A 27,559-nucleotide genomic window follows, 5' to 3' on the forward strand; every position below is an offset into this window, starting at 1 on the left:
GCTGGTGGGAGGTGAGGGCACGAACGTCTGCCGAGTAGCAATCTTTCAGTGTGTCAGGCACAGTTGTAGGTGCCCCGTCTTTAATCCTGACAACAGTGCCATGAGGTAAGGGTTTATCCGGATTTAATGAGAAAACAGAGGCTCAGTGCCACCACACAGTCTGCTGGAAGGCGGCAAGGGTCTGGGGGAGGCCGTCCTTTCCCTTCATGCCACAGCCTTCCTTATTCTCCCTTTATATGAATCAACTGGAGGCCTAGCCTTTCCTGTGGATGCCACTGTTACTCTCCACGGTGGCACATCGCTGTCCTTCCCCAAATCTCTCGCTCACTCACAGCTATAAAGCGTCCTATTCCCCGGGCGGCAAAGATGTAACCTCACACCACAGCTGTTTCTCAGGCTGCCAGCCATCAGGCAGAGAACAGAAAAGGGCTTTGCTTCTAAAGGATCACATGTGCGTGAACCTATTCTGAGACCCACACTGTCACCTCTCCATTTTTCAGTGCAAGCACGGCAGCCCCTGCCTCTAAGACTGTCGTAGCTCATTGCACCCCAAGCTTGGTGTCCAACAAGCAAACCCCATTCATGCTGACTTGCTGTCATCGATGTGCCGGGCGCTACGAGCCCTGGGCTGACCTGCGACAGTCTAGCGCAGAAATAAAAGGAAATCCAACTTGGAGCACTACGTTAGCGCCTTGAGTCAGGCACACAATCCGAAGCCTCATGGGATGGACATGATCTGTTGGGTAGGTTCAAGACTCAAGGTGGGCTTGGGGGCCTGCTCCACAGACAAGCACAGGACTGGAAGGGCTCAGAATTCTGGGAGCTCTACGAAAGGAATTGATCGGAGTGTTTCCAAACACCGATCAAATGTCTGTGAACTCCAGGAATTGGGGGCTCCTCCGGGAACCCAAAGTCAGGAGTTGGGATCTATGCTTTCAAACGTTAACATTTTAAATGAAGAGAAAATACAGCAGATCAGAAGTGCATGGCTGGTGTGCAGAGAGGTGAGGGACTTCGGCCCTGTGGCCTTCCCTGGGCTCCAACTGTGTCCGGAGGGTGGACTTCAGGAGCTAGCTCCTCCAGCAAGAGGAGCTCAAGGACAACATTATTAGGAAAAGGACTGAATGTGCATCCCGGAGTTTGTGGAACTGACTTCTAGATATTCTGCTGTTCTTGATGACTCTTGCCACGGCTCCCTGAAAGGACACAGGGTCAGGCGTTGACTCCACGCGTGACCTGCCACGCCCAGGAATCACCAGGAGGCTGTGTGTGATAGGAGCTTGCACAATGCCAGTCTCCAGACACTGCTGCCCACTGTGGTCTGTCTGCCTGCCTGTCTGGCACTGCCTTCTCAAGGACACGGCTGTTTTTCTGCAATCCAGCTTCCTACCCATTCCCAGGTTAGATGGCTGGGAGCCAGGAAAAGTCCCAGGGAGAGTACCACCTTGGCACCTGCCTGCACAGAAGTGAAGGAGAGAGACTACGAAGCTCCATTCCATCTCTCCTGAGCCCACCACCAGACTTCTCGTCTGCCAACAATTTATGTTTTCTTGCCCATCACCTGATTCTGTGTGGACCTGGGCACACCGGTGCTGGCCACTGGTGAAGAGACAAACTTACCTTGGTCTTGGAATCTATGCCCCTGCCACTGGCACTTCTTAAACCAAAATATTTATACCTCAAAGTGCGAAGGCCTCTACTTTCCAGAGAAGACGCTAGCAGTGTAGGCTTGACCAGGATTGGAGAAGGCAGCGCTGTGGCTCAAATACCCTCTAGTTTCACAGGAGGTGGGGAGGGGGACTAGAGAGCCAGGGAGGACTCTATCTCCAGGAGAGAATTACAGGAAAACTTGCTCTGTGCTCTCTCTGAGTGAACAGTCTTTTCTTCCTCTTAACAGGGGAACTTTCTGCAGCTAAAAGAAGCTTTTAGGAAAAGAGCTTCACAAGAAAAATAAGAGGAGGGCCAATTCTGGAGAAGTATTTGCTTTACAGAAGGAACAGCGCAAGGGTTTGGTCCCTGGAGGGAACTAAATAATGGTAGTTCAGTTGACCACCTACTTCCCCCCTTCCCAAGACAATAAGCCAAGTCCTGGTGAGGACTCTCCCTCCTGCCACTGCCAATGACCCATTGCCAGGGCACACAGGAGGAGGCGTGGCCAGGACGCATCATGGGGAGGCCTGGGTGTGGCAGTGGCTGGGCAGCTGTACGCTTCCCACCACAGGGATCCATGGGCAGCTGCTGTTCTTGCTCCTCTAAGGGAGCTGGTGCTGACGGGTTCAGGATGGAGGAATGCGCCTAAGAGGACCAGCTCACAACAATAAACTCAAGTGGCTGCCCACGTCCTGGAAGATCCTGGTGTCCGAACACCAAGAGCTGGTGGTTCTCCCACAGACACAGATGAGGCTCAGACCTCCAGGAATGCAGGTACAGAGACTGCAGATGTTTCTCCGCTCTGCACCACTGTGTCCTGGCACCAAACCTGCAGGATGTCACCCCGAGAACACAAGGGTCTCCGTGTGTAGACAGTTGCTAAAGCCCTGGGTGTGAGTTAACGCCAGAGGGAGGCCATGGAGAGGCCCCAGGCAGACACACTGTTCACGGGACAGGTACAGGGAGAGACTTCCTGAAGTGACCTGTGGCTCCCTGTCTTCCCAGAAAGACAGCAGCTCGTTTGAGTGCTCTCTTCCTCCACCCGGTTAGCATATCGGTAGGGAGGCGGCACGCCCGTCCGGCCCATCCCTTCCTGATGTGCTGTGGCTTTCCTTCTCGTGTGTGGCCCTCAGACCAGCAGCACGAGCAGCTCCTGGGGATGCCCCCATCGGAACAGGACCCCCAGGGCAGTCGTGGCGCTGTGAAGGCTGAGGGGCTGGCAGCCTGTGTGGCTCAGAGAAGTGTCACAAACGCCTCTTCCCAGGTCCCCCCGAGAGATTCCGATTGAGCTGGTCTAAGGTGGGGCTCCGGCATCGGGGTGGTGTTTAAAGCTCCAGAGGCGATTGCGACGTGCAGCTAGCACAGAATGTATGCTTAGGGCCCGGCCACGGTGTCCCTGAAGGGCAAGCCACCCTTTTGAAGGGGCCACCATAAGAGATGTTGGGATGGCCCTGACCCTCAGCTCTCCTTCTAAACCTGCACAGCAAATCCCAAACCACGTTTCCAACAGACCCAGTTGGGTAGAGGTAAATCTTTCAATGACAATAACATCATGGCTTAAAAAAAACGAGGTGCTTGGCCCCTTCTGAGAAGCAGAAGAAGGTATCATGCAGTGGCAGGACGCTCTGAACGGCTGCAAAAGATATTCCCTTCCCCTGGTCTTCTGGGGTTTACTTCACACGCCTGACGGCTAATGGAGGAGGAAAGGGTGGGATGGGGGAGAAAGAGCCAGCAGAGGCAGTGGGTTCACTGGAGCCATGGAGGAAGACAGAAGGCTTGAGAAGGGGGTCTTGAGGTCACATGAGGAGGAGGACAGAGAGAGCCTGGCAGACCCCACACCCAGAAAGATCAGTTTTGTCCAGGTTGCCCAAGAGGCTGCTGCTGTTTCCCGTCATAACTTACCTCAGCCTCCACCAGCAACGGTGAGAGCCCCTCTACCCATTTCCAAGGGAAGACCAAGGAAGCCGGCAGAGGTGTGAGGGAAGGAGGCGGCTCACCCATAAAGGAAGCGGAATTGAAGAGATTACAATTCTTGTTGCCATTTTCACCAAACTCTTCGGATAATCCTGCAGGAGTGTGGAGAGAGCCTCGGATCCAGCTCAGGAGGGGGAGACCCCAGATGGGCCTCCCTTGAGGTAAGACCCTCACCCTCATCAGGACCCCGACAGGCTAAGTCAGGCTGGTGCAACCAGAGAGCTCCCAGCGATGCCGACTCAACAGGATCCAAGGTCTCAAGGCCTGAGGATAATCTGGGGAGCTGAGACCCATGATGAATGGACTCCTGGTTGCTGGACCCCAGCCCAGGAAGAGGTAGGCCGTGAAGTGGAGGAATCGGACCCAGAGCCTCAGAGCCAGGCAAATGTGGATTCAAACTCTGCTTCTGAATCCCCGAGAAAGTCTGTGATCCTCAGTTCCCTCATCTCTAAAGTGGAGATAATAAAATGATACTCGCAGGGTAGCTGTGAAGGTTACGTGAGACCTGATTCCCACAGAGCTCCTCCCTGTCTGCCTTTCTGGCTTCTGGCCCCAAGAAGCCACTCAACAAATAAGGGTCCGCTGACCAAATGAGTGAGCACAGGCTGACGATACTCAGAGTGGAGGCTTCAGGAAAAGGGTGTGACCTGCGGCTGTGCAACAAGTGTCATGGTCACACGTAGAACCCCCAGTTACTTCACTCACGAAAGGGGACAACTCTCTCAGGAGTGAGCTCCAGCTCCCGAAGAGCAAGAGACCAGAATGTGTCCCTCAGCCTCGACGTGCCCTTGGGGCATTGCTGGGTTCGCTGCAGGCCCATCACTTTAAATACTGGCGACTTGCACAAATGCCTTTATTGATCCAAAAGGTTTTAATGGGTCCTTAAGATCATTTTTAAGCTTCCGCCAGTGAAAGACTTGACACGAGGGAGGGAATTACAACTGCTATCTTCTAAAGTGGCTCCAGCGAGTTGGCCTGTCAGGAGGAGGCTAGAACTGCACGCCTTCTATAGTGGCGGCATCTCACGAGGTCACAGGATGCCAGGGTCTCCTCTCGGGATGGAAAGTGCACCCTCAGGCAGACAACAAGAGAAAGCGCCCTGAGCCTTTCCTGGTAAGCAGGCTGGAAAGGACGGGACACTTGTGTAACCGCGGGCTCTCCAGGACAGTTCAACTGACCCCATCTCTTATCAACAGAGTGATTAAGAATTGCTTTTCAGAAAATGTGCAGTCATGCAGCCAGAGCATGGGCAGAAGAAGAAATCTTGACCTGAAATGACCGCAGAACCAAAGATCCTTCTTCCCACGGAACTCAAGGCCCAGGACATGACCAGAACTTGAAAGCTGGACTTTCATCAGAAGAGAGGGCTCCCTCATTCAGGAAGCTCTCATGTTAAAATTCCTTCCTCACCTCATCAAAAATGTTTAGAACCCTATCATAAAAGTTTAGAATCTCATCTTAAATGTATAGAACCCTGTCATAAATGTTTAAAACCTTACCATAAATACTTGAAGCCCACCATTGAAACCTGTCCCACCAGCGTTTCCACGTGCCAGCCTGTTCTCCCTAATGTCTTTTTTTTTTTTTTTTTGTGAGGAAGATCAGCCCTGAGCTAATCCTCCTCTTTTTGCTGAGGAAGACCAGCTCTGAGCTAACATCTATTGCCAGTCCTCCTCCTTTTTTTTTCCCCCAAGCCCCAGTAGATAGTTGTATGTCACAGCTGCACATCCTTCTAGTTGCTGTATGTGGGACGCGGCCTCAGCATGGCCGGAGAAGCGGTGCGTCGGTGCGTGCCCGGGATCCGAACCCGGGCCGCCAGCAGCGGAGCGCGTGCACTTAACCGCTAAGCCACGGGGCCGGCCCCTAATGTCTTAAATTTCACCCCAAATCCTGAATCGGTGAGACAGATCTGAGAGCACACGCCCCGTGCAGATTGTCTTGCAGAATAAAGCTGATTTCTCCCTCAAAAGCAGACGCCGTAATCAATTTTTCTGCGCGTCGGGCAAGAGTACCCCACTTTCATGCGGTAATGCTTGCTGCTGCACGCCTAGTGCCAGACACATAGCAGGAGACCCCCGCAGATGTGTGTGGGGTGACTTAGTCCGAACCCTCAGCTATTAGAGAGCTAGAACCTGCAGGACAGGGGTGAAGCTGGGTCCCTGAGGCATAGTGTAGATAGTGAACCAATTCGATGTCTTCCCGTGTGACTTGAGGGGTGACTTAGGGGTCTTGAGGATTTGTGAGCTTGTTTGCTAGAGGATTTGTGAGCTTGTTTTGCAAGAGAAAGAGAATGCCTTTGGGGAGGCTGTGATCACGGATGGCCGGCCCCCAGCAGCAGACAAAGCCCAGAAGTCAGATTGCCCAGGGGCTTATCGGGAGTGACCCCTTTGTCTCCCCGAAGCTCATCCTGCCAAGCCCCTTAGCTCTATAAACTCCTCTGCTTTCTATTGTTGGGAAGGTGGATCTGAGTGAACCCAGGCTGCCGCCTACTCCTTTTGGCCAATTCGAAGTAAGCTTTCTCCATCTCCAAGCACCGATGTCTCAGTGTTTGGCTTGCTGGGCGTCAGGCACGTGAACTTGAGATTAAGAGGTTTGGTATCAGAGGTACCCACTCCTCACAGCACATTGCTGCTGCCAAATGGGCCAGTTCATGATCACAGCTAAGTCCCAGAATCCTGGGTCTAACTTTACCTGAAGTTTGAAAGAGTGGTAACTCCCCACACTCCCACCCATCTCCCCCAAACCCCCCCGCCCCCACTGCCCCAAGGGCCTTCTGGATTCTGGTGACTGAAAATAGAGGAGTAACATTCAGATGAGAAGTAGGCTAAAGTCCAGGGAAGCTGATCTTGGGCACATTTCAGGGTGAAAGGGAGCATCCTGCCACATTTGCTGCCCGAGCTGGTGCTCAGGCTGACCTTGAGTGAGATAATTGGCCTCATTTCCTTGTCTGTAAGTTGGGAATAATTTTCCCTCCTTACAGGGTGGTGATGGAGAGGAAATGAGACGATGCATGTCACGCACAGAGGGCTAGGTTCATAAGTGGCCACTCGCTTCTCCCTACATGGCAGGTGCCCTTGTTGACCAGCAGTGGAAGCATCTGGAAGCACTGGGCTGGCTCCTGCATCTCTGACCCTGGACCCCAGGGGACAACCTCCAGGCAACAGGCAGAGAAGGTCATTTAGAAGATTACCCTCCTGGCAGGCTGAGCACCCACCCTGACCACAGGCTCTGCTCAGGGGGATTTCCGGTTTTGCTCCCCTCCCCCCGCAGCACGTTCCTGAGTATTATCCCAGAACAAGTCCAGGTGAGGAGGCCTGAGTCCAGGGCAGAGTCTGACACCCTACTACCTGGGCAGCAAGTGTTCCCCACTGTACTGGGGAATTACTCCAGCCCTGCCTTCCCCAAGTGCATGGGACAGAGAAAATCTCCACGAAATGGCCTCATAAGCAGCTGAGACTTGTTCTGATGCACTGGATTTTTGTTTCTAAATTTCTCCTGCTGTCACGTCCCTTGTGCAACCACATTCTTAGCACAGACAGTGTTTGGGGCCAGAAGCCCCTGTTCTCCTGTCTCTTCTCCAGGCTAAATATACCCCAGCTTGTTGAAAATGGAGCATCAAGGTAAGAAGCAGATGTACTCGAGATTTAGGGGGATCTGGTGTCCTCATGTTTCCGGGAGGGGCTGTCATCTTCCACATGCCTGTCTGTGCTCAAAGGCTTAGGTAGCTCATGCTGCCTGCTTTGATGATTGCGGGAATTTCTCTAGCAGGAACTCGGTGCCATGAAACAAACGGTTGAACCGTTGATGAGCTGAGCTGTGGCCAAGGAGTCACGAGGCCAGGCCTCGGCTCTGCTCTGCTCTCTGCGGCCCCCTGACAGTGCGACTCCACCCAGGAGAGGCCCCCTCCTTAGTCTCAGCTTTCTCAGCCAGAGGTCGTCGCTAGGAATCTGTCCATCCTTGGGGTCTGTAAGAGCAACCAACTGGAAATGACCCAAAAGTTGGCCAGCAACTAATCCAGAACCCATCCCGACAGTGGGACCCTTGTTAGTCCTGATGGGGAAGGAGCGCCAGGAGGTATCGCTAAGCAAAATGACCAAATTAAACCCCACAAAAACAAACAAGCCAACTAGAACAAAACAAACAAAAAAGTGCAGAGAGCATGTTCCCGTTTGTGTAAAACACAGGAACAAATGGAGTGCGTGGGCACCCACAGCAGATGCAGAAACTCTCTGCTAACCGGCTGCCCACCTCCACCCGGGAGGGAGACTTGTCACCGTATGCCCTCTTTTTATCGTTCAGATTTTGAACTGTATAAATGTATCATTCTAAAAATGTTTACATTCAATTTTAAACAAAGATTCTGTGAGACTCTTCAGGAAGGTTTTCAGACAAGACCAGATGCATGGAGGGTAATCTAGTCGTGAGGGGGCAGGTAGACAAATGAATCCTAGACTGTCAGTCAAAATTGCCCAAGACCCAGGGCCAGCAACAGATTTCATGGTGGGGAGGACGTGTCCTCAGGTCTGGGGACAACAGGAGATCTAATTTGTCTTGGTTAATAAACGAAGACATGCATCCCCCAGGGACAGCTGGCTCCTGATATGACGAGGTGATCTATTAGCACAAGGCTCTGAAAGGTCACGTTGGTGGCCTTGCCCAGAAGTCCCACCTCCACCAGCGACTCTGGGAGGAAATCTGGCTGGCTCCACCCCAAGCCCGGCTGCCCTGCCCTCCCTCACGCACTTTATCTGAAAAGCCCCACGGTTCCTGCCTTTTCTCTAGGGGAAAGCGTCCACTTTCTTCTTTGGGGAAGCAACTCTGGATTCACATGCATCACACAAGTTGTGTGATCCTGGCGAGTCACTCATCCTGCTGAAGCCTCAGTGTTCCTGTCCATAAAACACAGGTCGTGACCTCTGCCTAGGGGGATGATGGGAGCTGAGCGCGATATTGCACATGAAAGCATGGTGTGTGCTGGGCGCTCACTGACCGGAGTGAATCATGAATCCAAGTCCCCTCCGCTCCGTGATCCTGGTCTTGCTGATTCTATTTGGACAAGAACTCTTCACTGATTTGACCTCACAGGGTATAAGCCCAGTCATGATGGGAGCTGTTCAGGAGGTCCTGCCTCCTCTTGCACGTTTAAATGACCAAGAAGTAGCCCGTCTGCGCGTTACCTGATTCTGTGAATGACCCTTATCTTTCCGCAGCAGAGGCAGGACAGCTCCGCCTCCACTGTTGTCCCATACAGCACTGAAATTTACTAAGGATAGTTGATTTCAATGAGTCAGTGGTGATTTCCTCAAAATGGAGTAAAATCAAAAAGAGCTAGCCATCTCCCTTCTTCAGTGGATTAAATAAATCATTGTTCTCTGATTAAACCATTGGAGAGTTCCAGGTTTCTCTTTTGCTCAGCCTGGCCCCCGTTCAGATTGGTTAGACTGTCTATATCTAACTGGAAACCCACACACAGGACCTGCCTGCCAGCTCTAGGGCCAGGGTTAAGTCTGTGGCTGTGGCTGGAGGAAACGTTTTGAGGACATTTTTATAAGGTGCCACCCCCTGTCCTGTGTTCCATTTTTTGGGTCCTCATAAGAAGCCAAAGGCAGCAGAGCCCAGGCAATTATTTAAACGGGCCCACTGTCATTTGACGGTGAGGCCAGGGAAAGTAGGGTAAGCTGATGGCTGCCCAGTGCCCCACGGCCCTGTGACCCATCACCTCACCCCTCATGCTCCTTTGAGAGTCCTGAGAACTGGCTCGGGAGGCAGCAGACCCACCGAGCACTGGGGAGAGATTGAACATTCCTTGGGGATACGCAGGGTTGGGATTCTCTTTCTCTGGGTTACGTATCTCTCTTAAACCTCATGCCCCTCAAGTTCAGGTCCCTAATATGTCAACCCACACCCACAATTAAGCAGCCTGCAGAGCCCACCGGTTTCATCTCCTTTCTCAGGGAGGTGGTATTTGTTGGCTCATTTGCCTTGTCAAAATAGCTCAAAGCCTCAGCTCAAAGTATGCACCACTCAGTGTGCCATTGTGTAACATTATAGTCAGAAAAACAAAACGATGGGTCCCTTAGAATCAGGGATGGAGGAGAGCTACAGTGAGTACCACTCTGTGTTGCAATTACAAATTGCCTACAATTCCACTGACTATGCTCTTCTGGCTGAACTTGGCAAATAGTCAGCGAAAAATCAGCTCGAGCCTTGCATGTGACTTGTTAACAAAGGTTACTTTGCTGGATTCCTAATTCGTGTAACCTTTTCTCCCTTTAACATTCACCAATAAAATATGCACAAACAGGAAGTCATTTTTGTTTTGTCTTTGGGAAAAAATGTACCTGACTTTAGAAATTATGGAACGCTGGTGGCAACAATGTTTGATATTTGTCCAAACCTTCACACAATAGTGCATGAAGTCCGAGAACAGACGTTGGCCCTTTTATCCAGACTCTAGCTGTAAGTGGACGCTTCGGGTCCCGGGGAAGCTGCAGGAGTTGCACAGAACCCGAAGTCTGTTTACCTTGAAAGTTGTTGCAGACTCAGGACTGGCAAGAACCAAAGGCGAAATCAGAACCATGCCAGCGAAGTGGCCTGGCCTCTCTGCTGCTGTGAGGATGGCGATGGCACCTCCCTGCAATGCAAAATGAGCAGAGTTGCTGCGTGCTGGCTACCAGGAGGACGTGTATTTCTAATGAGCATCATCAATGAACTCCTCCTAAGCTGGAGGACTGGCCCAGAGCCCTCAGGAGGCCTACCGTGGAATAGACCCCATCAAATGTTGGATAAACCGGATCTGCAATTATTTTATTATGCATGTTGTTTCTCTGGGTTCTCTAAGAGCAAACATTTCAAGAGAGATATAAATAAGGTTCCTGCCTGTGGGCTGCAAGTTAAACAATAACACATTCCTACTTCCTTTCAAGCCCAAAGCTGGCAGACCCCCAATTCATCCATTCCGTCAGGCTTAATACGCGATTTTTTTTTTTTTTTTTTGGTAATCTGGTGATAATAAGAGATTGCTACACTTTTTTCCCTGGTTCAGTAAAGGTCCCAGAAATTTAGTTTCCAAGAAAAGTACTTAATGAAGGTGGATGGTGCTGAAGGCAGGAGGCATGGGCTGCTGAAGCTGAAGGTGATGTGAACCCAGGGTTGAAATCCCTAATGCTTACAGGTCAGGCAGGTGAGAGGTGTGTAGGAACAGAGCCAGGCTGTGATGAAGGGGGCGAAGACCCTGGCCCCCTGGCATTCAAATTTAAGCAGTTCACAATTCTCTGCCAGCCAACCTGTCAGGTGGTCTGGAGGTAGAGTTGGCCTGGGCACTGCCAGTTGGAAGACCCCGATTTAAAGATTATACTTGGTTTATTCTTAAAGAATTTTATAAATTTAAAAGGTGAAAAGGATTCTGAATGATCTTTAAGGAACCGTCTCCACGGGGAGCCTTTGTCCCTGGTTCCCACGAGCACGGCACGACTCCGAAACAGGCAGGCAGTGTTTTGGCACATCCCGTGTGCTTCTCACCTACTGCAGAGCCATCCCTGCTCCGACAAGGGGCTCTGCAGGGAGGAGAGGTGCCCTTGGGAGCCTCCCTATGAAATGGTACCGAAGGGCCAACGGAGTTTGAAGAAAAGATCTGTTTCCCAAGAGGCCCCACACCTGAGCTCCTCCGTAAGGCCTGGCGGGCACCTGCGGGCGCCTTGGGCCCTGAGGGGAAGGATGGGCCCCTGCGAGCCCCTCTGGGGCTGTCTCCACAACTCGGAGCCTGGGAACTCCAAGTGCGGGGCATGCAGAAGGGGACGTGCCAGCAGGCAGGATGCGGGTGGGCAGGGAGGCAGGGCCGCCCTTTCTCCATCGCTGGGTACTCACACCTCCCATCCAGTGTGAGGCTGGAGACCCGGCTTGATTGGGACCGGGTCCTCTGTGGTCTACTTACCATGGAGTGGCCCAGAAGGAAGACAGGAAGCTCCGGGTAGTCTTTCTGCACCATATCCACGTGCTGTAGCACGTCCCTGACGAAAACGTGGAAGTCAGACACTACCATCCTCTCCCCTTCGCTCTGTCCGTGGCCAACTGGAAGGGAACGGGAGACGGGAGAACTGCAGTTACCAGGAGGTTGACCCCTGCCCAAGCTCAGCGGTTTCCTCACCAAAATTACCAGGCACTCCTTATCAAGGACCTGAACGTATCATCTCCTTGAACCCTTTCCAACCACTCTTGAACGTGGGAGTTCTTCTCCCCCCATTTCACAGATTAGGAACCTGAAGCATAGAGTGGTTAAGCAACTTGCCCAAGATCACACAGCCAGAAAGTGACGAATCGGGATGTAAATATCGCAAAGCCTGTCCACGCAGCCAGGATGCCTTCCTTGTGGCCGTTTCCACGGAAGAAAGAAAGGACAGGCACACAGAGAGTGTCCAAGAGCCTGGTTTTCTGCCCAGCGGGCAGGAGTAAGACAGGTGTGGAATCCTCCCGGGTTTTCCCTGTTCCTTAACCCTCACGGTTGTGTTTCAATGTCAGCCTTTCACCAGGTAAAGTGTTGCATCCTGTCACCTCACTTTACAGCTTTTGGTGACAATAATAAGACAAACATCAAATAAAATTAAATAGTCACATGTGCTCGCCAGAAATCTCAACGAAGCAGCAATAAAACTAGGTCAGGGTCTGCCCGTCCTGGATTTTATTATCTGTCACGTATCCGTGCTTCCATTTCCCTTATTCTTTTCTTGGGGTCTCTGCACGTCTTCTCTCTCTGAAGGACATCGGTCACTGTAGAAACAACGATCTGGCTTCCTTATTCAGGCCGAGAGCAGCTGATAGTTTGAAAACTGCAAAGAAGAAAGAGCGCCCAGAAAGCAGGGACCACACAGCGAGAGTAGCTGCCCGGACCCTGCCTGCCGCCTCTGCAGGGAAACTGTGACGGTAGCAACAACAGTGACTCATTTCACAGATGGAAAGGGTGAGGACTTGTCAGCGCCTCGAACTGACTGGCTGCCCAGACCTCAAACTTGGAAACCCTCATCATGGTCACCCCACAAGCTCCTGTTTCCTCCTGTCCTGTCCCCCTTGCGTCCCCACTCTCCCACTGCCCAGCCCCACCCGCCTCTCTGGCCATCACACGAAGCCCACAGCCCACAGTCCCGGCGCCCTCTCAGCAGCACCCTCGTTTCCCTTCCCCAGTGAGGATGTTTTCCCTTCTTAAATTTATTTTTATTTTTTATTGTGGCAAAATATACATAACACAAATTTGACCATCTTAACCATTTTTTAGTGTACAGTTCAGAAGTATTAAATAGATTCACACTGTTCTACAACCATTACCACCACCCGTCTCCAGAACTTTTTCATGTGTCCAAACTGAAACTCCAAACTCGTTGTTAAGGCTCAATTGTGTCCCACGCCCCTCCAAATTCACAAGTGTCGAAGTCCTAAACCCCTGTAGCTCAGAATGTGACTGTATTTGGAGATAGGGTCTTTAAAGAGATAATTAAGTAAAAATGAGGTCATAGGGGCGGGCGCTATCCAATCTGACTGGTGTCCTTCTAAGAATAAGACATAGACACGCACAGAGGGACAACCGTGTGAGGATACAGAGGGAAGACAGCTGTCTACCAGACAAGCAGAGAGGCTTCAGAAGAAACCAACCCTGCCGACACCTTGATCTCGGACTTCCAGCCTCCAGAACTGGGAGACAATAAATTTCTGTTGTTTAAGCCCATGGTACTTTGTTATGGCTGCCTAAGCAGACTCTTAACACCCATTCAACAATGACCCCCCATTCCCCTCTCCCCTAGTCCTAGAATATAGTTCAATAATGATATGGCCAGAGTACTGTGTTCAAAGGTCAAATTATTACAAGTATGTAATAATTATTTTCTCTACATGCTATGTTACTAATTTAATATACTGTTAGGTTCATTAATTTAAAATTAAATTTGTTTCAATTATAGGTTTAGCTTTTTTGCTTTTTAATTTAATTTTCTATTCTGAAAATGTGAACATTTACCTGGTACCACAGTCAGAAATTTGTAAAAGGTTCGTCCAGTGAAGTCTTGCTTCTCTTCCTAGTTCCTCCCCCCATCCCTCTTCTTCCCTGTGGTTAACCATTTTAATTATTTTCTGGTTTTTTCCTTGAAGCATTTTTTTTTCTTGCAAAAATGAGAAAATTACCTATCTATCTATTCTTATTTTCCCTACTTTCCTACATAAAAGGTAGCACGACACATATCTATCCTACTCTACACCAGGTTTTCTTCACTTTTAACCTATTCTGGAGACCGATCACTTTGTATCACAAACAGGCCAGGCCACAGAGTGCCTCTCCATTCGGTTTTACTACTGCATAGTGCTTCTTTGCGTGGGTGAACTAGTTATTCAAGCAGTCTCTTACTGAAAAACATTTGTTCTACATCCAATCTCTTATTAAACATGTGGGTGTAATGAATAACCAGGGAATATTTCATTCCATCCTTGTGAAGGTGTATCTTCAGGGTACATGCCTAGATGCAGGGTTACTGGGTTGAAAGGTATGTATGTGCATACGTCATTTCGGTAGATGTTGCTCAATCCCCTTCATGTGGGACATACAGTCTCCTCCAGCAAGGCCTGGGGGATGACCTGTTTCCCTCAGCTTATCAATAGCATGTGCTGGTTGATGTTTGGATTTTTGCCCATATGACAGGAGAGAAAGCGTAGGTTGAGCATCTTCTCATATTTTAAGAGTCATTTGCATTTCGTTTTTGGTAAACTGAAATTTCATGTCTTTGCTTATTTTTCCCATCAGGGTTTTATGTTTCTTCTTGATATTTAAGAACTCTTTGTACATTAGTTGGTCGTTTGCCTTTTGACTTTGTTTATGTTGTGTTTAGCTATGCAGAGGATTTTTATTTTTAAATAGTCAAATTATCAATCTTTTCTCTTTATGGCTTCTGAATTTTGATTCTTAGTTACAAAGGCCTTCTCCACTCCAGGGTTATAAAGAAAGTCAGTCCTATTTTCTGTGAGTTCTTTTATGGTTTCATTTCTTTTTGTGTGGTGACATACACATAACATAAAATTTACCTTCTCAACCATTTGTAAGTGTCCAGTTCAGTGGCATTAAGTACCTTCACATTGTTGTGCAGCCATCACCACCATCCATCGCCAGATAAGATCTCATTTTTTACATTTTAATCTGATCCATTTGCAGTTTATCTTGGTATATGGTGTGACACAGGGATCTCTTTCCCGATGGTTCTCTTTTTTTTTTTAATTGAGGTGAAAGTCACATAACGTAAAATTAACCATTGTAAAATACCAATTCAGTGGCATTTAGTACATTCACAATGATCAGCTACCTCCTCCATCAAGTTCCAAAATGCAGATGAGTCTTAGAAGAGAATTTATGAAAAAGTCCTTCATTAGTTCACTGAATTGTGATGTCATCCTTATCATATAGGCAAGTTCCTTTTTCAGTTGAGTCTAGTCTATTTTTGGATTTCCGCTCACTTCTGCTGGTCTGCTTATTCATGAATCAGCCCCTATTACTAAGGCTTGGTAGCATCTGCCTCTCTTGTCTATGTATCATGCGCAGGAGGCCCCTGGTCCTGCAAGCTCTCCCTTGTTCATGCCCATTGCTCCCATGCGATGACTCTCCCCTTTTTTTTTTTTTGTGAGGAAGATCAGCCCTGTGCTAACATCTGCCAATCCTCTTCTTTTTTTGCTGAGGAAGACCGGCCCTGGGCTAACATCCATGCCCATCTTCCTCTACTTTATATGGGACACCGCCACAGCATGGCTTGCCAAGCGGTGCATCCGTGCGTGCCCGGGATCCGAACCGGTGAACCCCGGGCCGCCGCAGCGGAGCACGCGCCCTTAACCGCTTGTGCCACCGGGCTGGCCTGCGATGACTCTCCTCTTGATGTAGTGTCCCCTAGCTACACTGTCTCTGGCTCTGCAGATCCACGTCGCCAACTCCTAGTGAGAAAGATTCCCCTGGCTGTCCCATGGCTCCTCAAACTGCTTCCAAACTGGCTCTCCTCCTGGGTTCCACACGGTGGTCATCATCCTCCTGGATCATCCAGGCTCAAAACAGGGCTGTTGTCTTTGACGTTAATTGTATTCTTCCATCCAGCTGGTCCCCAAATCCTTCTAGATTTCTAGATCCACAGCCTCCTGAATCAGTCACCTTCTTTGCACTCCTATGTCACTCACAGGGGGTGAGATGCTTGTTGCCATTTAACTGGCGATAGCTCCCTAACCAGTCTCCCTGCCCGCCCCAAGCTCTCCCTGCTCTGACCCACTCTGCACTGTCCCGCCTCCTCTTCCAGAAGCTGCTCTGATCTTGTAGTGGTCAGACTCCCCCCACTGTTTCAGAACGCAGTCCAGCCCAGCACTGGGGCCCCCACAAAAAGGTCCTCCTGGTCCTTCTGCCTCGCGAGAAAGCACGTTCAAGCCACATCCACACCCATCTGCCCACTGTTCCTCCAGCACGTCCACACTCTCCTGCCTGTGCCTCTCACTGAACTGCCCCTCTGCTGTGGTGCCCTCACCCCTGCAGCAGGCCAGGAGTTAAGTCCCCTAAGGCGGGTCTCAAATCCTGTTACTCCCATGGAGTCACTTCCCTCAACACAGGTGTGACTTTTTCCCCTTCCACACCCACACAGCACCTCTTGTCTCTATCACACTTGAGTTGATGAGAGTTCCCTCTCTCTCTCCTCCAGCACCACCCCTCCCCCATGGACTGAGGGTCCCTAGAGCCAGGGCGACAAACAGCTCTGATTGGTGGTTGGAGGCCCCCGGCTGCCCTGTGCCGTGGAGGATTCTATGGCGAGTCTGGCTGGACTGGGCAGAAGAGAGAGCTGTGAGCAACCAGTGATGTCTGTCATGCGGTTAGTGATGTCTGCCACGTGATCAGTGATGTCTACCACGCAATTAGTAATGTCTGCCAGGGACTGGGGGAGGAGGGTGGGCATGTGTGTGCCTCATATTTGCCAGGGCTGTCCTTGAGAGCAAGGATTGTACTTTATTCACCTGCATGTTCCTCAGGGTCTTGCACAGGCCTGGCAGAGGGTAGACACTTGATACACATCTCTTGAAATGCATTGTAGGTGGGATTTCCAAAATGGCCACTCACCAAAGAGAGTCAGCTCCGTTACTCCAACAATGGCTGATATGATACATTTCTCTTCCCACCATGGAAACTGAGTCTACTGAGCAGCAGTTCTGCATATGAAATTAAAATTCTTCTTTTCCTTGTATTTTTTTAAAAGAAAGAATCCTGTGCCACAGACCTTAATCCCACGTAGTTTTAGTTTTGTTTACCCTGATTCTGCTATGTACTAACTATATTTTTTATTTTCTGTACTTTGATCCTTTAACATCTAGGTAAAGCTGACCCTGGAGGGACTATCCCTCCCCCGGTTAGCTAATTTCTAGAGATGGGAAAGGACTTGCCTGTGAGCTAGCCTTTCATATGCAAACCAACCAATCCAGTGTCCACACCCTCAACCACCTCCTCCACTGAGCTCTCACACTCAGGGCCACTGCCCTAATCACCCAGGGCAGGTACCAGACAACTTGGGACAGCTTGACATTCCAGAGTCCTGAAATTATTCGAACCAGCCAGTCCTGAGCCTTTCCTGCCCACATCACCCCCACCTCGTCCCCCTCCTGACCACTCGGTGCTTCCCCATGTGGCCCTGGTGTGGCCATGTTTCCTGTTTCCAGGGACCTGTGAGTATAATAAAGTCTTCCTCCATGACAGTCATTTCTGTGTCTGTGTTTCTTACCATACCTGATTAAAACAAATCCCAGGTACCCTTAAAACCCACTAGCACTATACTCGATGCAAAATAAACACTCAATAATTCTTTGTTGAATGATTACATAATCCTAGTCTCTGTCTCATATTAAATGTTTCTACCTGAAAATAATTTTCCATGCTACTGCTGTGTGCAAAAGAGAGATCACTGGGAAGTATCCAGAAGCTGATGATCCTATTAATGCTAGAACAGGAAGAAATGAACATTCCACTTCCCTTTTCTTAGGGAACCAGTTCTACTTAGTATCCCTCTTCTTACAAAAGAAAAAGCTGGTCAAATACAGCCTGGAGTAAGGAAAGAGAGATTAAGCATTCAAAAAGCAGTAAATAACAACACCTGATATTTGCACAGCAGTTTACAATTTACAAAGTCCTTTTCCCAGAGTTTATTTCGTTTGATCCTCACACTCTGAGTTAGGGATTCTTTTTTTTTTTTATAATTTTATTTATTTTCCCCCCCAAAGCCCCAGTAGATAGTTGTGTGTCATAGCTGCACATCCTTCTACTCGCTGCATGTGGGACACAGCCTCAGCATGGCCGGAGAAGTGGTGCGTCGGTGCGAGCCCGGGACCGGAACCCGGGGCCGCCAGCAGCGGAGGCGCGCACTTAACCGCTAAGCCACGGGGCCGGCCCTGAGTTAGGGATTCTTTCCCCCATTTTCTAGCTGAGAAAACTGAGCCTCAGGTAAACTGGCTGGCGCTCAGCCTCCCAGTGCATCAGAGGTTGGGCAGGGCTCGAGTGCAGGTTTCGGACTCCAAATCCAGTGCTTTTACTGTCACAGCTCAGTGCAAAACGTGAGCAGGAAACAGGAGGTTGAGGGACGGATGGAATGAAAAGAAAAGCCCTTTCCAATAGGATAAAGAACCCGCTGTGAACACACACAGCTGGCACCTTCTCTCCCAGCTTGTGTCAGGAGCTGCTCACACCCGAGGCGAGTCCTGTGAGTGATCCGGCGGCCGTCTCATGTGGAGATGGGTCACCCTTGCCACGTGGCTGTGCTCTTTAGCGTCTGCAGATGTGCAAACGCGGAGGCCACCGGGAAGCGTTCTTTTGGAGGCTTCACAAATACTTAAGGGCAGGGTACGGCGGGAGCATAAGGGCTGGGCAGAGAACGACACTGGAATTAACCACAGCAAATAACAGCAGACGTTCACTGAAGACCTCACGTCTATGAGCTCCCGTGATCAAAGATGTTCCCTGCGGCACACTCCATGGGCACACGTGTGAGCTTACGGATAAGAAGCCTGGCCCCTGGGAGGTTCAGCAGCTTCCCAGGCCCAGGGCTTCCTTGAGGAAGTGCCGTCTGAGCCGCGCTGGGAAGAGTGGCCAGGTCCACAGAGGGGTGAGGCGAGCATGCCTCAGACCTGGGGACACAGTGGACAAAGATCCCAGGTGGGAGAAAGTGTGGTGCCTTGGGTCCAGGGCCACAGTCTGAGTGTGGCCTCTACTCAGAAAGTTGGGGGACAGAGGAGGAGTTTAGGCACAAGAGTGAAATTTGCATTTTTAAAAAATTGGCCTCATTTTATCACTTTTGCCACAAGATCATCACGGAAAGGCTTGTCCAAAGCTTTGTCTATCAACTATATCTACATCTCCCTGGGTATAAGGACCCCAAAGCGGCCTTTGCTCTGGCTACCAGGAGTTAGGAGGGGAAGCTTTGCCTCTGAGTGGAGGGAGGGAGTTTAGGAGTGTGGAGCTGCCCCCTGGGGTGAGGCGGGGTGAACACACAGCACGTCACAGAAGATTCTAGATGCAGAAGGACGCGGTGGCTGAGGAAACCCTCTCTCCTCTCGCCTCCAATGAGTGAGCCACACAGAGGAGTACAGCCATCAACTCAAAGGAGGGCCTGCAGCATTGTCTACTTTCCTTGCAGACAAGGGGACTGAGGCGCAAATAAGTTGAAAACCCCACCTCCAGTGGTGGAGCGGTAAGCCATGCCTGACTTGTATAATCAGGGGAAAGATGTGGCATGAATTAGTTAAAATGCAGGAAAATGAACACAGGTGTAACATCAGACCAGAACTTTCCCTCATCAGCTCCTCTATCTTCTGAAAGACGCAAGTCAGCGAGGCAAGCCTAGACTGTTGAGATGGGTTCCACAAGACGCCAGGGCGCCTGGCTCCCAATTTCGGCATCTTCACTGTGAAAGCATGGCCATCAGCTCTCTGGTGATGGGTCTGCAGCAGGGGCCCACAGTTTCAGTTTTCCTTACTCCTAACCCACATGCTCTCCACTGGGGGTTTCTGTACAAACAGAAATCTCTTCTCATTTCTCCTGTGCTCCTTTGGAGGTGTCAACCAGACAGTGCTTCCAGACCTTCCAAGGTGGCCACCCTCCCTCAGGCCACACAGGTGACCCTGAAAGATCTGCTCAGCCTGCCAAAGAAACCAACTCTGTTAAAAGACGAAAGAACTAATTTAGAAAAAGGGCACTGGTCGTGGCTTTGTCCCAACTCCATGACACCGACACCCCAGTAGAGAGATCCAAGGGCAATCAGCTCGTTAGCAGGCTGCTGTATTTATTCACAGCAGCCCAGCCAGTTCCTCCTTCTTGATTTTCCAGGGGATCTTTCCTGCCGTGAGTAAGGCAGCCACGGGAGGTGCACGGGGCTTTGGTTTCCTGGGGACATCTGACAGGTGAGAGGACAGTTAGGGTATCGGGCCTGCACTCCTGGCCAGCCCACAGGAGGTCAGCTAGTACCAGGAGGGGTACTCTTACAGGACGTGTGGTTCAGGCCGAGACAGACAGTCACTGTGGAGTCTCTGGCTTCTAGAACCACAGGACTGGCAGGAGCCAGATGTGGGAGTCACGGCTACTCAAACCCAAAGGGAGAATGACAGCCACTTGTGGATGAGCACCAGAGTGGAACACAGAGCAGGCAGGGGGACCTGATTAAGCCTTCACTTCTCAATTTAAAGGGAGCCACAACTCATATATGTTGCAGGAGAGAGACACTGGTACAACCACTTTGGAAAACAGTTTGGCATCTTGTAAGGTTGAAATTCCCTACTTTACAACCCAGCAGTTCCACTCCCAGGCACACCTACGACCGAGAGAAGTTCCTGGTGCGCACACATGCACCAGGAAAAAGGCATGAGTGTCCATGGCAGCCTGTGTCACAGCTAGAGAATGGACACACTGTAGCAAAAGGGGTTATTCTACAGTAGGGAAAAATGGATCAACTGAAGCTACCTGCAGCGACATGGATGAAGCTTAGAAACAAAATATAAAGCAAGTCATGGAAGACCGTGAGTAGGCAGTTTAGCCATTTTACGTAAAGCTGGAAAACAAGCAAAGCAGGGAGCAGCCCCGTGGCCTAGTGGTTAAGTCTGGCGCGCTCTGCTTCGGCGGCCCGGGTTCAGTTCCAGGGCGTGGACCTACACCCGTCGGTGGCCATGCTGTAGCGGCGACCCACATTCAAAATGGAGAAAGACTGGCAACAGATGTTAGCTCAGGGCAAATTTTCCTCAGCAAAAACAAAAAACAAGCAAAAGCAAACAATATATTTTTTAAAGAGCCATACCGATGTGATAAAAGCATAAAATAAAAAAGCTAGGGAATGAAACACAATTTGAAGACAGCAGTTACCTCTGGTCATTGCCTGTCTGTGGCATCTACTCATCTCATAAAGTTGGTGGGAGGGGAAATGAAATCACATAACTTACCCAGCATGTCATGGGTCTTCAACCAGCGCTAACTACCACCCCCTTTTCAGAGGAGAAATTCATTAGTTATCTTGGTGTTCAGCATTCTTCCCTGTCAGAGATTCTTCTATATGTCTAACCTGTATTTCTCACTCATAAAAGGATTTCCTCGTGTTCGGCTCTCCAAAGAGACAGAGGACAGTTGGTCTGCATCCTCAGTGCAATCATGGCTTTCTTGTACTTGAAGCATTAGATTACCTTTCAGCTCAGTTTCCTTCAAACTAACAATTCCCAGGTTTAACATGTGACAGGCCTTTTTTTCCTCTTCAAAAACATTAAGTTAGATCTGCTGTGTCCTCCATAGATTATAGAAGCTCCCAGGTAGAGCTGTTACAGTTGTTTGGAGCTTGGGGTTGATAAAACTGGATGAAAACACAGAAACTCTGCCACCCAAGTTTAACTTCTGCTGAAACTGTAACAATGCTACTTTTAAAAAACAAAGGAGCTTGCAAGTGGTAAAATGAATTTCTTTAAAAAGAAGTGCAGATTCATTTCTCTAGGATGTGAGACTGTTATATTTTTAATATTTAAGGAGTGGAACTTTCTGAAAACCTTGGCGACACAAGCAACTAAAAGCAGCTGGAGTCAGGATCCCCAAGAGGTCAGGAAGGGCAGCGGGTGGGCCAGCATCTCCTCGACCACAGCGAGTCAATGGACATGACCGCAGAGCGAACCGGGCATGAGAAACGCTGCTCTGCCCTCGAGAGTTCAAACTTCCCTCCAAGGAAGGCACGGCTCCTGCATTTGTGCCCGGGCAGGGTGGCGGGGTGAGCGCCCTTACACATTCACTCCATGAACGGACGAGTGAACAAACACTGCTGCAAATTCAGACTCGCCTACAAGGTGCCGAGGTGAAAGAAGAGACTCACTGGTTGAGCACTTGCCGCATGGGCCAGCCCCTGGGCCTGCCACTCCTCTTGCTTGATAACAACCACCCAAACCTGGATGGAGGAGTCACCATCCGGTTTCAAGATAGGAGACGAAAGCCAGAGAACGGTGGGAAAGACAGGACCGGGGTTAGGAGGAGGTCTGCAGTCTCAGCTCTACGTCTGAGCAACCCTGGGCAGGTGACTTCACCTCTGGAAGGCTCAACTTCCTCACGGGCAGGAAGGGGCACTCACGAAGCCCACTCCACAGGTGCTGTGAGAACTGACTGTGCGTGTGAGTGTCAGGTGGTCGGCACCGTGTGTAGCGCTGGGTAAGCGCTCAGTGAACGCTCACTGCTGTTATTAGCTTATTACGGGACCAGAGCAGCCTGCATTCTTTGCACCGGAACATCTGCCAGATCCTTTTCAATTCCAGGACATCACTGACGACCTCCAGGAAACAGGGCGATCATCTACTGCTCCTTGAAACTGGCATCACTACTCACTAACACACGGCACATGGTAATATCATGTTAGTACGTGAGAATAATGTCAGAAGGGCTCGCGATTCCTGGAAGTTTGGAAATGGTGATCTAGATCTTTCCTGTTGATTCCTCAAGCAAATGCAGGAGCAAGCTATACCCCAGGATGTCTTGTTTCCTGAATCAAATGTCTACTTCATAAGGAGTTGTGTGGGGGTCCCAGCATGATGATGGTGGAGGGGTGGAGGCTGGGGGCCTGGAATGAGGCCTCAGGCATTCTACACCCACTCAGTCTTGTCAGAATAACAGACAAGGCAAAGAGAGGCCTTTGGCAGAAGCCATCTGCCAGGGCCGTGGGCGTCCTGCTAGCTTGAGCCCCGACCCCTCCCAGCCCTGCCTGAGAAGAGGTTAGAGACGGGCCATCTGGCCCTCTCTGCCTACCCTCGCCATCTGGGCATGCTGCTCCTCTCCCAGCACAGAGGGACAGAGCACGGTCCTGCAGCTACCAGCCCCGTCCCCTGGGGGAGGGAGCACTCCCAAGTAGACCGAGCAGACCGGGTGGTGGCCTGGCTTCTGCTAGCAGGGCACCGAGTCCTTCATGCCATCAGGCAGTGTGACTGAGGAAGGTGCGGCACCAAACTGCACTGTCCAGTATGGTAGCCACCAGCCACGTGGGTCAGTTAAACTTAAATTTAAATTAACTAAAATGAAAACTTCATTGCTCATTCTCCCCAGCCACATTTCAAGCGTTCAACAGCCACACACGAGGGGTGGCTGCCATATTGGGCAGGGCAGATATAGAACATGTCCATCATCACAGAACATCCTACTAGCAGCGTTGAAAATGCTTTCTACTCAGGAGGTACCATGTGGACTGAAGAAAAACACCTGTATCCATTTGCCTGTGTTTTAAATAATACACCCTGCGTTCTTGCTCTGCTTGTAGAAGTAACACATGTTCAAGGTGGATACTCGGGTGAAAACAGAAAGCATGGAAGCACCACTGAGCTAGATGGGTTAGGCGGGGCTCTGGAGTTAGACCTCCTCAGATCCAGTCTGGCTCCATCATGGTGAGGCCCCAGGCAAGCTTTTCACCTTCTTTGGGCCACAGTCTCCTCATCTGCAAAGTGGGGATGACAGTAGTCCCTCCTGGGACATAGTCACTAGAACATGGCAGAAGCCGAGACACACATAGGGAGAAAGGAATTAGTGTAAGTCAAAAGGCAATAGTTGCTTTGAATGGGAAAGGAAAAGCAGAGAAGGCAGACAGAGAGGGGAGGGAGATTCTTCAGAGAAGCCAGGATGGAGGAGCTGAGTCACCGGGGAAGTGCACTGGAAAAAAAAGAGTCCCTTGTTCCTTGGATTGTTGGTAAGATTAACTGAGATAATCTACGCAAAGTGCTCCATCAGCGCTGGGCACAGAGGAAGTGGTCAGTAAATATTAGTTGTAGAAATGAAAAATTAAACAACAACAACAAAACAAACCACTCCTGCCCTTGCCAACCAGAAATAAGTATTATTAAAGTTTGGTCTCATTTCAATGGTTTGCCAACATGAGCTACATGAGCAGACCTGGGAAGACCTCTAAGACACATGGTTGAGAGAAGAAACTCAAATTGCGGAATGATGCCTACATAGCTCACCACTTAGGTTTTCAAAAACCACAACATCATCCGTGGCCATCTCAGGCCCTTCTCAGCCAGCCAAGCTCCCCCAGAGAAGACGAAGCTGCCTGGTGTGCGTTTACTCTGCCTTTGTCAGGCACGAGGCTCATGCTGGGACACCATGACATGTGGGCAGGCGACGAAGGGGCAGAAGGTTTAGATAGAGGTGGCCACGAATGTGCCTTCCAGCAAGAACAGCTAGAGAGTGTAATTTGACTCCTTGCTCCTCAACACCCATTATCTCATGGTGGTCCTGAGGGTTATGTGCAAGGGCATGGGGTGGGGAGAAAGTCAGTCCTCCAACTGGACAAGGACTTTCTCTCTCAGGGCTGCTGCAGGAAGATGGGGAAAGCAGGTCATTTTCACCGGAACAAACATCTCCTACATACCTGTTGTGTGTCAGGTCTTGGCTAGGTGCTGGGGACCCACAGTTGATTTTGAACTTAAAATGTATGATATATGAATATTTCCCTACATTGTTACAGAATTTGTACTTGTGATTTATAGCGACTGCATGATATCTCATCAGGGGGATAAATCAAGACTCACTTTACTTCTAATGGCAAGCACTGAGATTGCCCTCAATCTTTGCTACTATAAATAACACTGAGATGAACATCTTTTTACAGATGTTTACAGAATTGTTAGGATAAACTTGCCACAATGGGATTTCTCGATCAAAACATAGGAATATTTTTGTGAGTCTTAATTCACTGAACCAAAAATAGTTTCCAACTTAACAACTTTCATTGTCCCCAGCAAAATTTGAATTTCATCACATCCTTGTCAGCACAGGGAGTTAAGTCTCTGTTTATTATACAGGACGTGGCAAACCCACCTGCTTTCCATTATGGTGCTTGGTTTCCAGATGAACACCCAATAGAAAGCTATTGTTTTGGTCTGAAGAACATGTAGCTTAAGTCCTATGTTTTTCTCTCCTTTTTGTAAGGTAACGCCTTTCTCCACCTTTGGTAGAGAGAGAGCCATAGAATGTACACATGCGACCCAAACAATGGGTCATAAAGCAGTCCAGGCTTTGGGCTGACTGATTTGGAAATCCTGATTGCAGGCAGAAGCTGTGTGACTGCTTGAGCCATGTCAAATGCACCCAAAAGGGATGTGACAGAAAACTCACTGAGTGGCCGCATCAGACCGCGGTCTCCCGGTTCCAGCAGACTTCTCCGTGATTGTTTTGTATGTTCTGATTCCAGCCTTTGACCTCCATGCTTTATTGGAAGGAGGATGCCAGCATCCCCATATTTCCTTCCTGCCTTTAGGCTACAACGTGATTATGCTACTTAAAATTTAGATATCACAGTTTCAAACTCTGTTTTCTAACAAAGGTCTGGTTTGTTTTCTGTGCTTCTGTGACAACCAATAGCAGAAATCCCATTAGCAAGGGCATTCTATACCAAAGTGTAAGGACATTAGACAAATAACAAATTAAAAGTAAGGGAATTGCATCCTTAAGATAAAAGGTCATATGTCCACTTGCTGCCACCAAAAAAATATGTTGGGCCATCAGCCGACATATTCCACTAACGCTAAAAATGTCCTTGTTAGGTTCCAAGAGCAGAGAGTGTGGGGACAAAGGGAGACTCACAGGCCCAGGCCGAAGGCACTACAGCAGCGATTTGATCCAGGTTAGACGAGGACGGCGTGCTGCCACGCGGGCAAGGAATATCGGATGATGAGGGAGGCTCTGCTTCTGTCTCTCTCTTTTAAAAAAACATGCATATGGCAAAAAGTCCAAGATCACAGCTTGTTGGCCTGGAAAACAGTTTGTTTCCCTCAACAAAAGCCATTTCCCCTCTTCTGTTTGCTGATGGTCCAAACCTCCATCCGTGGACACTGGAACAACACGTTTTCGTCTCCCCAGCCACCGCTGCACTCGGGTGCCTCCGGCCGCAGGAACGTGTCTCCCTTCGTAGCTCTCCGCAGCACCTGAGCAGGAGCCCAGTTTTACAAAGGACGTAAAGACAGAAATTAATTTCTTTACTAATTGACAACAGATTGAAAAAGGTATAAAGATGCCAGAAACCAGCATATGGGCTATGGAAACACATTTAGGCTCAGATTTTTTTTTTAAAGCTGTTACAACATGCTTTATAATGTAACCAGCTAAAAGGCTGTTAACGGTGCGGCGTTTTAGAAATAATGCATGCTCAGGATTTCATATTTAGAGGGTTTATTTGAAAACATCCCACTCTCCACTGTATAAATAAAAGGAAACAGCATGACAGAAAGTGTCATAACTATGGTTCTTGGCATCTCACAAGATGATCTTCCTTTTGTATCCCGCTGCAGCATGACGATCTGGTTTTGGAGGACGGAGTAGGGCTGGTGCCCGCTGCAGGATTATTGATCATGTTCCCACGTGTCATGGCTGTGGGGCCATTCTGTCTCATGAACTGGTGGGGGTCGGGGTGATTCTGAGTTAGCCAGAAACATCCAGAAATGCCAGACCTTTCACACAGATCTTTCCAATAAAAGTTGAATATACAGAAAGTGCCTCTGGCTTATAAACAGGCAACAGCTGTGGGGTGGGGCGAGGCGTTCACTACCAGAAACTTCCAGGAAGCAAGGAAATCAAGGAATAAAAAGTCTGTAACAAAAATAACAGGATGCTCTGCAAATTCCAAATAAGGCCTGAGGCAAATTACAGAACTCCACGAGATCAGCAATCCTCAGGGTTTGAAACTTCAGAAAAATATTTAATATAAAAAAAGTCCTCATGTACTTAGAACCAAATAAAGGGGAAACGTCAAACAGATGGGCAACAACATGCAAAATTAGGCAAATTCCTGACCTGACCCGGATTTTACAGAATACTTCATTTTTAAACTACTTTCTCCTGTCCTTTAGATTATCTTCATTTTTGTTAGAAAATAGGCTCCATTTGGACATGTATTTGCCTCCACACCACAAACCCACTCACTGGCAGAGTTTCTGGAAGACGGAACACGGGCTTTGGCATCAGGTCCGGGTTCAAACCCTGCCTGCTGCTTTTCAGCTGTGTGACCTGGGCGGGCTCCCTCCCTGCTATGATCCTGGTTCTCCCATCGGTTAAAATCGCCATCGGGACAACTGCATTTAGCTCGCATGCTGCTGAAAGGATTGAATGAGACAGCAGGTGAAGGCAGCTGTCACACAGTCTATGCCCCGCAAACGCTCCTCTTCCTTCTTCCACCCTTGGCGTTTCCTTCCCGCGGGCAGTACTCCAGGAAGGGAAAGCCTGTTTTAGGACGCTGGAGTGCGTGGCAAGGTGTCTGTTCACCCTCCTTTCCCTGTCAGGCCAACAAGGCTCTGCAGTGGCTGCGCCCAGAGCAAGTGCCCCCTTCCCGACTGTCGTCACGAGCTGTCCCTGTGGTGGGGCAGATGGCCCTGGAGGATGGGAGGAGAAGGCTGACCCCACCAACCC

The 27,559-nt window shown here is 49.7% G+C and overlaps 1 protein-coding gene across 1 annotated transcript in view; it reads right to left on the reverse strand.

Annotated features, from left to right (window-relative positions):
• Window positions 1-27,559, reverse strand: part of MGLL (monoglyceride lipase) — a 113,293-nt gene that overhangs the window by 19,255 nt on the left and 66,479 nt on the right. Inside the window, exons 3-4 of the mRNA XM_087431637.1 lie at window positions 11,558-11,694; window positions 10,148-10,258 (exon numbers count right to left, since the gene is read on the reverse strand). Coding sequence (XP_087287763.1) covers window positions 10,148-10,258; window positions 11,558-11,694 — 248 coding nt within the window. The remainder of the gene's footprint in view (window positions 1-10,147; window positions 10,259-11,557; window positions 11,695-27,559) is intronic.

The sequence above is a fragment of the Ceratotherium simum genome, chromosome 5, assembly GCF_057802395.1.
Source record: "Ceratotherium simum simum isolate JZ-2026a chromosome 5, ASM5780239v1, whole genome shotgun sequence".
NCBI classification, from domain to species: Eukaryota; Metazoa; Chordata; class Mammalia; order Perissodactyla; family Rhinocerotidae; genus Ceratotherium; species Ceratotherium simum.